Genomic DNA, 9,473 nt, shown 5'->3' with positions numbered 1-9,473 from the left:
CGGTTCTGCACTAGTGATAATAGTCTGTCCCTCCCCCCAGATATACTTGTCCATGGGAAATCCGACCCGGTCTTGCCCATTGGGCGGGCCTGTGCCTAAGTTTTGAGCCTGAAGGCCAGTGCGGGTCGGGCTTGGGCTTTGCATATGTGTGTTTTAAGGAATAGGCTTGACACACTTTTCCACTGATGGGTCGGGCTTGGACATGAAATCTAGGCCCGAAGGCCGGGCCTGGGACTGGTTTTCCGCTGCGAGATTTTTTAGGCCCGGCCCGGCTCGACTTATGGTCAGGCATATCCTCATACCATCTGCATAATGCGGTGAGTAAAACCGGCTTGGAAAACTTTGCGAAGCATAACCTCTCTCAACTTCGTGTATGATTTCGTGGCGAAATAAAATGCCCATAAGGATATGATGAATGACGTTTGGCACTGGTCAACGAGATTGCTAGCAATAGGGCCAAGTCCAAGAGCATATGGGCTGACCATTAACTTGAAAATCACATTGATGACGACAATTGACCTATATTGGGTAATGCCCAAGGATAGTGAAATTCGGACGCGCAATCTCCACCGCCACCAATGTTATTCTAGTGATGATATCCATGATCAGAGATTTCAAAAAGAAAATCCAACAACGCTTATAGCAACAAACCGGGAAGCCATCCATTACAAGAGCAGTGGAAAACCATTCCCATCCTCGTTGAAATCCCTCACAAGTGATGGAGAAACTAGACGGTCTATTCATAATAGTTCGATTATATCTACCCAATTCAATTATCCTCTTGGACCTTTTGATTTATTGGAAGATCTAACATGTGACCGCTCGTGCGTTTTCTTGTAATTTTTACATGTTTGAACTTTCGGCATATACCGTACCAAAAAGAAAACTTTCGGCATACCAATTGTTTTGTTCATGTTTTGTTTTGAAATAACTTCTAACAGCATGATAATAATAATGTGAGAAATTGGTTTTTGAATACCCATCATTTTCATCATTTTTTCACACTCTGTCCTTTTCAGAGGTGAGAAAAATATTAGCGCAGGAGCGTTTCAACCAGGGCACCTGGCAAAAGAAGCTCAGGTGGCCGTGGGAATGGCCAATGGCCGCCTTGACCGTCCACTAATCCACCGCGAGACAAAACTACAGAAATATACTACTGGGAGAATAATAATAACACGGGATCCCCACATCACCCAACCTCACGTCGCCGTGCTTCGTTTGCGCGACCACAGCCCGCGAGCCAGCGCGACGAAGCCGGGGGGCGATCCCTCCACCGCCGCCGGCGACCCCATCCCCCGAAGCCGCCGGCGGTACCGGCCCACGCCGCCCTCCGCGACCCCCCCACCCGGTTCGTCCTCCCTTCATTTCTAGCCGATGAATGATTGGTGCCGCTTGTTTGGGCTGTTCTGGAATCCCCAGATGCGATTCGCCTCTTGATCCGCGAGGTAGAGAATGTGGCGCGGCGCCGTCGGGCCGATGCGGTTCGATTTGGTAGGCTTATTTGATGGCATGGCTCGTTTGATTGCTCGATCCGATTTGGTAGGCTTATTTGATGGCATGGCTCGTTTGATTTGGGTCCCGTTCGGTGGCGTGGTCGCTTGATTGCGTTTGACTTATTGTTTCCTCTGCCGATCCGTCGGCCATTTCGCCTCGTTACGGATTGGAATGCAACCATGAATTTGGTGCCCCGTTTGATGTGGAGTTCGAGGCGATAGATTACGAAGATCTCAGCTCCAAATTATCTGGAATCTGGGACGATCGATGAACCTAGCGATTTCTGAATGCGAATCCCCCATTCATCTCGTTGCGGGGATTCCACCCTGCCCATTTTCGTTTCCCCGGCCACAAGGGAGATCTATACGCGTGGCGCACCACTACGCTTGCAAACCACACGCACACGACCACAATTGACAAGAGGCCGGTGACAAATCAGCTTATCTCACAAGATCTGCTACTAATGTGAGTATCAGAGTTCGAACCATTGTTGGAGTTTCCCACCGACAACTTCAGCGCCTCGTTGAAATGGTGTCTCTCTGTCCTGTGCATTCCACAGGTTGTCAGTATTTCATCTTACCCGATCTAAAACCGACATGTATGTTTTGAGCCTGATATCACATGTCTTTCTGTGCGCTGGCCAGTCAGGTTTCATTGGGGTGGCCTGGCCGAGCCAAGCCAAACCAAGTGTTAAGTCTGTATCGTGGAAGGTCGAGGCTGCATTTGGCATTTCGATGGATTATAATAATCCAGCTTAACCAACCAGCTTTTATCGTGGAAGATTGAGGCTGCATTTGGCATTTCGATGGATTATGATAAGCCAGCTTATCCAACCAGCTTTTGTCTATTTTGTTGTTTCTGTAACCAACATATCTCTAGTTTTGTGGATGCTTTCCACAGCAGATTATAAAATAAACTCAGGTCTACTACAGTTCAGTAACCACAATCTGAGCCTGAGTTGGCTTATTACGTTCTGCTGGTCTTTTCATGCACCTGTAGAATGTTTCCTGCCAGGGTGAAAACACTACGGAATGTCTCTGCCTCAGCTCCATTCTGGGCAAAAAGGGAATCAGCGAGTTTTTTCATAAACAGAAACTGAGACGGCTTGAACATATATGTGTGTGGTATTTTGTTGTTATGACGCAGAAGGTAGAAACGTATGCACAATTTTATACTACTTTGTAGTGAATCCCTGCCAATTGAACTAGATTTTTTTTGTTTGCACAGTTGAAGGGTTTTTTGCTGTCAGACTAACATTTGCTTTCATATATTTGTCTCCTACACAATTTGACACTATCTGCTTCTGTATCTGTTTCTAGCATTTCCGTATGTGTTTCCACTAACGCTAAAAATAATAAGCAAATGAGACTAGGCAGATGGGCACTATGGATCCATTGTCTATATGCCAGCTGACATATGTGTTTTATCTTGAGTTACATATGTGTGCAAATTTTGCGCAAGTTTAGTTTTTGCCAAAAATGAGAATGCATGGAAGCTATTTGATGAATGAAATTTCTGACCTTGGCATCTTAAACTCCGAAACTGTTACGGGCTTATGGCCCAAAACTAGCTATCTTGTATGCTTTAAATTTTATTATAATAACTAGGCTACCTGATGTTGTGCTGAGGGCCTGGAGTCCGACTTGTCATGTGTCGTGAAGATGCATTCTCGTGAGAGAAAAATAAAAAATATTATCATGTTTGCAACTTGAAAATGGTTACAGACGATTTACTGTGGCCTTTTATTTTGATTTTAAATTCGATTATTGACTCCTCCTTCTATGTTTTGTGCAGGCACAGAAATCTTTTTTGTTGTTGTGAGTTATCCGAAGTTCGCTTCAAACATGAGTGCTGCTAATCGTTCCCAACCCATCAAGTTGAACAGGCCTGTCGTAGGTGCGTAACATATTCTAGCTACTACATTATATGCCATATCTCATATTATTATTCTAGAACCATAGGAGGTCCTGATAACTGATATATCAGATGCAAGTTCTTCAAGAATTTTTACTATTTTTTTCCAGGCAAAGCACGAAAGTTGAAGGATCTCATGGTGAAAAGTGACAATCGAGTGTGTGCTGATTGTAGTGCACCTGACCCTAAATGGGCGTAAGTGCCTTTGTTGCACAGATTAAGGCATCAATTATATACATACACTTGTCTTGTTTTCCATGTCAAAAGAGAGATGTGTTGTACTCCCTCTGTTTCTTTTAAGACAAAACTTATATGCGGAGTAAAAAGAAACGTTGGGAGTATATATTTTCTACAGAATGATTATTCATTTTACATAGATAAATTGTACAGTAGGTTTGTTATGTGACATACACATAGTTCTTAAATCATACTCGTGGTGCATAATACAGTGCCAGCACACTGAAGCTAGGAACCTTCGTTTGATCTTGCATTGCTTCTATCTTAACCTTACCTCCGTGCCTTTCAGGTCTTCTAATATCGGAGTATTTCTTTGCTTAAAATGTGGAGACGTCCACAGGGCCCTTGGACAAGACATTTCAAACGTAATTTATCACATCAATAAATTTCTTCTCACTTTTGTCTCTCCCGACTAATTCCACTAATAGGCCTATGTGGATCTTATTTCATTATTTTCCTGGTTGTACCTAATATGCAAGGACACGTTCAATTTATCTTTATTCTTCACCTGTTCTTTGTGTCAGGTTTTGTCTTTAACTTTGGATGATTGGTCTGATAGTGATATTGACTCCATGATTGAGGTTGGTGGAAACTCATATGCAAATTCAATTTATGAGGCTTTTCTTCCAAAAGATCACCCAAAACCTAAACCAGACTCACCAATGGAATATCGTACCAAATTTATAAGGTGGTAATTGCTCCACTTCACACTCTCTGATGTCATCAGGATTTCAGTATTAATCTTTTATCTTTCTTAATTAATATACAGAGCCAAGTATGAAACACAAGATTTTCTGAAGCCAAGTTTGCGCATTAGCTCAAAGGCAGGTTTAGAATCTACCAATTCTCTGAACAGTGTGGATAATAGTTTCTCTAGCACTTCAAGGAAGCATGCCCCAGTAAGTTTTCGTGCTGAATCATAGATGATACAGTTGTACAGATTTATGCAACTCTTTCTTTCTTGTGCTGGAAAGATTGAGCATATCTGACTGAAGCTGCATTACTGTAATCAATCTTACCCTTACAAATGGTCACAGGAAGATACAAGAGAATTTGTTGGACAACTGAACGTTACAGTGGTAAAAGGTTCTGGGTTGGCGGTCAGAGATATGCTTACAAGTGATCCTTATGTTGTTTTAAGTCTTGGAGAGCAGGTAAAGTTTCATTTCCTTGTCACTTGCTAGGATTAATGCCCATGGCATCATCTTTTGGTCAAAAGGTAATCTGTGTTTGTTACGGTGACCTGTTCTGAAAACATCAACTATTGGGTTCTAAATGCAGAAGGCTCAAACAACAGTTAAAGCGAGTGACCTGAACCCGGTATGGAATGAGGTTCTTAATCTATCAGTTCCTCGAAATTATGGACCTTTAAAACTTGTAAGTTTGATGGAACTATTCACTCTAGATATTTTTTTTTGCTTCTCTTCACATGCAACTCATGTAATATAGTGATGCACATACGAGGTATCAATGATTGAAGTTATGTAAAACAACAGTAAACCTTACTGTATTTGCCCTGATTTCAATTATATAGAGTGAAGTGCTTCCTAGGTCCTCGAACTATTTTGAAGGTGTCATATAGGTCCTCAAACTATGAACAGTGTCATCTAGGTCCTCGAAAATCCTTGAAGTGCAATAAGTGTGTATATTTGTGACACCTCTAAAATAGATCAAGGACCTACGTGACACTTTTGAAATAGTTTGAGGACCTGGATGACACACATATTGCACTTTGAGGACCTAGATGGCATTTTCATAGTTTGAGGACCTACATGACACTTCTGAAATAGTTTGAGGACCTGGATGACACACATATTGCACTTTGAGGACCTAGATGGCGATTTTCATAGTTTGAGGACCTACATGACACTTCTGAAATAGTTTGAGGACCTGGATGACACACATATTGCACTTTGAGGACCTAGATAGCGACTTTCATAGTTCGAGGACCTACATGACACTTCTGAAATAGTTTGAGGACCTATGATGCACTTCAGTCAATTATATATAAGCAGATTTTAACTATTGCAAACCTAGTTAACTATTACTACTTGATTAATGCCAAAATAAAGAGTTTAATAAATAGCTGGCTTGATCACATTAACATTCCCATATTTCAACTGCAACATACCTTGTCGATAAGTTTTTGTTGCATCAATATCAGTTATGGACATGTGCCTTAGTTAGTGAACCAACTACGAGACGAAGGGATGATTCCATGATGAAGAGCACCTTATGAACATCATCATTTTTGTCAAGATTTCTGTGCAGTGGAAGCGCAAAGATTCATATATTTGCTTCCTTATTACTTCAGATGCATTTAACTGTAGTCCACTTGTCTGACTGGAAAACTTTGTGTCCAATGGGCTGGTATGGTATGGTAGGGTACACATGTTTGAATATCTTATGATGTTACCAAATTGTAGTTCTCGACAGAGATTTCATGATGTCTCAAATGATAGCTCATCATTGAAGCACACACATATGTGAGAAAAGAAACTCTTCAATAAATTCATGTAGTCCTTGCGAACAGTAACAAATCAGGCAAGACAATGTTTTTTTCCTCACTCCCTGATACAATCTTACTGTTTCCAGGAAGTGTATGATCACGACACTTTCTCTGCTGACGATATCATGGGGGAAGCAGAGATAGATCTGAAGCCAATGATCACAGCTGCTATGGCTTTTGGAGACCCGTCGCGTCACGCGGACATGCAAATTGGAAGGTGGTTCATGACCAGAGACAATTGCCTGTTGAGCGACAGCATTGTCAATATTTCGTCGGGAAAGGTAAAACAGGAAGTTTACCTAAAGCTGCAGAACGTAGAATCAGGTGAGATGGAGTTAGAACTGGAATGGGCTCGTCTAGATTAAATAAGCCTCGCTGTATCCCTGTCAAAGTTAACTCAGAAAGCATAAATGTTTTGTAATTTATGCTGGATGGCTTCGAAACCTATCTAGTTACCGAAGCTTAGCTTTTTCTCATGGCCGAAATGTGTAAAAATGAAGGCTGTACAATGTCTTGTAATTTGTCCATGTGATTCGGCATGTTGTATTGTCACATTAAAAGGACACATGTATCGTGCAGAGATGAAGCTAAAACTCTTGTGTTTGCTAATGTCACATTGGTGCTTAAAATATCTCTGGCGTGTTCCCCTTTGAATTAGAGTATATCTTTCCCATTTATACATATCCTAGCTAAGTACTAGAGAATAGAGACTATTAATTTTGGCTCAGTTGGTTGCAGCTAGCTTCTCTCGGGGCCGAACACCCCCATGGCAGAGCCAACCGAGGCGAAGCCGCAGGCGACCAGGCAGCCGGCACTGAAGGCCTGGATGGCGAGCCACCGCCCCGTCCACGGCGCCACCTTGCCCTGCGCGAGGTACATCTGGACGGGGAAGTGGATGGCCAGCGGCCAGAAGGTGAAGGCGCCGATCAGCCCGACCACCTGGTTGAAGTAGGGGAACCACACGGCCACCGCCGTCGCCGCCGCCACGTTCGCCGTGCGGAAGCACAGCCTGGACACGCTCACGCGGCCGAGCAGCGGCATCTCCGCGTCGACCACGCCGGCGCCGAACCGCCGCTCCACGAGCGCGAACATGGGCTGCGCGTACACCTGGTAGCCGCCGAGGAGGTGGAGGACGACGCAGAGGTTGGCGAGGCCGACCAGCCAGTAGGGCTCCCCGAAGCCGGTGAGGAGGTTCCCCGGGGTGTCGTCCCCGAACGCCGCGTAGCCGAAGCACCCGCACCCGAGGTAGAAGAAGGTGGTGACCGCGATGCTGGCCCTCGCCGCCGCCTTCATCGTCTGGCTCTCCGCCGGCGGCGATCTCAGCGTGTCCTCGATCTCCAGCAGCACCAGGGAGAACGGGTAGGCGAAGGCGATGTCGCCCAGGGCCTGCGCCACGCGCCACACCTTCTGCGCCGGGGACACCAGGGAGACGCCTCCGATCCCGCCCTTGATGACTCCATTCTCTGAAAGAAAATGGAGGCACATCTCATGACACGCACGCACGTACGTGTGGGCGGGAGCATTATGCTGTGGTTTCTGCACCTACCGATCACTTTGGCGGCGCCGAGGCCGAAGCCGATGAAGGAGTAGGAGAAGGACATGGCGGCGGCGAAGACGGAGAGCCACGCCATGCTGTGGAAGTCCGGTATCTGCGACAGCGCCACCTGCGCGAGGCCGAACAGGAGCATGTAGTAGGCGTCCGACGACCCGCCGGCGGTGGCGGCGCAGCACGGCGCGCCGTGGCCTTCCCTGTGGTAGCAGTTGGCTCTCTCGATCGCCCTGCAAAATAAGAGTTGGCCAACTAATCACAACTTTACCCGCCCAAAAAAGAAAAGAAAAAGTAACCACAAGTTTATTACTACCTCATGCTAGCGGCCGCGGTGAGAGTGTACACCACGCTGTTCCCAAACAAGCTGAAGCCGAGGAAAAACCCGCTGAGCATCTGGCTCTTCTCGCCTGCAAGCGCACGCACATTAAAATGTTTTTTTTTGCAAACAGTACTAAGGTACGAATATAATGATATGATGATCACCTAGGTAGAGCCTGACGGCGTCGACGTAGGACCTGTTCCTGACGGCGGCGCCGCGCTCCGGGTCGCGGGAGATGTAGCAGTCGGCGAGCAGGGAGGACTGTACCACGGTCACCCCGGCGAAGAGCACCATGGCCGCCGGCCCCCCGACCCAGCCGAGCTGCGCCACGCTCCACGCCAGCGACAGCACGCCGGACCCTATCACCGCTGTGATGACGTGCGCCATCGCCGTCCATACCGTGCCTGTCAAAGAAGCCTCACAGATCAAAACTGGCCGTCGGTAGGATGCACACATAGACAATTACAGTAGACATATCGTGCCTATTGTCTAGCCGTGCAAGCAAGTGACGTCTCACGCCGGGGTGTGAAGTCATCTTGAGAGGGGCACGCGGAGGAGCAGTTGTGATGTGTTTGGAATTGTGGTTATGCTTTCGCGTCGCTGTTGTGGCCGGCCAGGCCCAAAGTGGAACCCACTGTCATCATTGACAGTGACTGGCAGCTTAGTTTCTCGCCGAACCTTCAGCACCATCGAGCTGGATGTGTAAATGGCATGAATGTTTTTCCTTTACATGCTTTGAGTATTTCCATGGCAGATTCTTATTTTGGCTATTTACATGCATATAGATCAAGATAGTTCATGTATTATGTGGAAAAGCAAACTATATGGCTGGCTGGCTGGCTGGATGTACAGCGCGAAGAACACATCAAAACCAGAAGTTTCAGACATGGGGCTGGGTTTGGAACTTGGAAGCTCATGACATAGCTTCTGACGAATCATCCAGTATAAAAACAAGGTATATAATTATAATCCTGATGCAGGGACTTACCGGTTCTTTTCACTAGATGCTCCTCCGAAGAATTGTCAGAAGAGGATTCAGAGAGCTTCCGAAGCAGCGGCTCTGCTTGGCGATCGCCTCTTCCTCTACCTGTTCCTCCTCCCCCAACTCCTCCCATGGCTTCACGATCTTCTCCTCTTTCCTCTTTGTAACGATTGTCCAAGAGACTTGGCTTGTGCATATCAGCTTCATTATATAACCAAGGAGAAAAGACATCCCTTGTACTGGTGGGTTTGGTAGTTGAAAACCACAGAACAACACAGAATGGTACAGTACGTCAGTAGTAGTGTGCTGATGGCGGGCACCTTGGGCTGTCCCAATCCGGAGTCTACCACATCAGTATGTTTTTTCATAAAAAGGCAGTGGGACCTAGCGAGCATCCTCTGCCGTTTGATGAAAAACCGGTCTAATGGACTCTGTGCTGAAAAAAACAACCTTTTCGTGCGGCCGAGAA

The 9,473-nt window shown here is 45.9% G+C and overlaps 2 protein-coding genes across 2 annotated transcripts; one reads left to right on the top strand and one right to left on the bottom strand.

The window, feature by feature from the left end:
• The first annotated feature begins 1,193 nt into the window (after positions 1-1,193).
• Positions 1,194-6,763, top strand: LOC119322130 (ADP-ribosylation factor GTPase-activating protein AGD12-like). Its single transcript, XM_037595628.1, has 9 exons — positions 1,194-1,348; positions 3,289-3,390; positions 3,519-3,603; positions 3,935-4,010; positions 4,170-4,333; positions 4,415-4,544; positions 4,683-4,799; positions 4,927-5,022; positions 6,241-6,763. Exons 2-9 carry the CDS (start codon positions 3,339-3,341, stop codon positions 6,517-6,519), a joined length of 999 nt encoding a protein of 332 aa, XP_037451525.1. The 5' UTR covers positions 1,194-1,348; positions 3,289-3,338; the 3' UTR covers positions 6,520-6,763.
• On the bottom strand, positions 6,642-9,264 carry LOC119322129 (probable amino acid permease 7). Its single transcript, XM_037595627.1, has 5 exons — positions 9,011-9,264; positions 8,187-8,426; positions 8,017-8,110; positions 7,701-7,933; positions 6,642-7,617 (listed from the first exon to the last, which is right to left on the bottom strand). The coding sequence occupies exons 1-5, from the start codon at positions 9,198-9,200 to the stop codon at positions 6,893-6,895; spliced, it is 1,482 nt and encodes a 493-aa protein (XP_037451524.1). The 5' UTR covers positions 9,201-9,264; the 3' UTR covers positions 6,642-6,892.
• Between the last annotated feature and the right edge of the window lie 209 nt (positions 9,265-9,473).

Source organism: Triticum dicoccoides, chromosome 6B (genome assembly GCF_002162155.2).
Source record: "Triticum dicoccoides isolate Atlit2015 ecotype Zavitan chromosome 6B, WEW_v2.0, whole genome shotgun sequence".
NCBI lineage: Eukaryota > Viridiplantae > Streptophyta > Magnoliopsida > Poales > Poaceae > Triticum > Triticum dicoccoides.
Note: the sequence above shows the minus strand (reverse complement) of the source record. Positions and strands in the feature narration are given on the sequence as shown.

Excerpts from the sequence above, each read along its gene's own strand:
- LOC119322130 (XM_037595628.1), top strand. The coding sequence starts at position 3,339 with ATGAGTGCTGCTAATCGTTCCCAACCCATCAAGTTGAACAGGCCTGTC. Across the intron at positions 3,604-3,934 it reads GCACCTGACCCTAAATGGGC|GTCTTCTAATATCGGAGTAT; the intron begins GTAAGTGCCTTT and ends CGTGCCTTTCAG. Across the intron at positions 4,334-4,414 it reads TATCGTACCAAATTTATAAG|AGCCAAGTATGAAACACAAG; the intron begins GTGGTAATTGCT and ends ATTAATATACAG.
- LOC119322129 (XM_037595627.1), bottom strand. The coding sequence starts at position 9,200 with ATGCACAAGCCAAGTCTCTTGGACAATCGTTACAAAGAGGAAAGAGGA. Across the intron at positions 8,427-9,010 it reads GCATCTAGTGAAAAGAACCG|GCACGGTATGGACGGCGATG; the intron begins GTAAGTCCCTGC and ends CTTCTTTGACAG. Across the intron at positions 8,111-8,186 it reads CGCCGTCAGGCTCTACCTAG|GCGAGAAGAGCCAGATGCTC; the intron begins GTGATCATCATA and ends GTGCGCTTGCAG.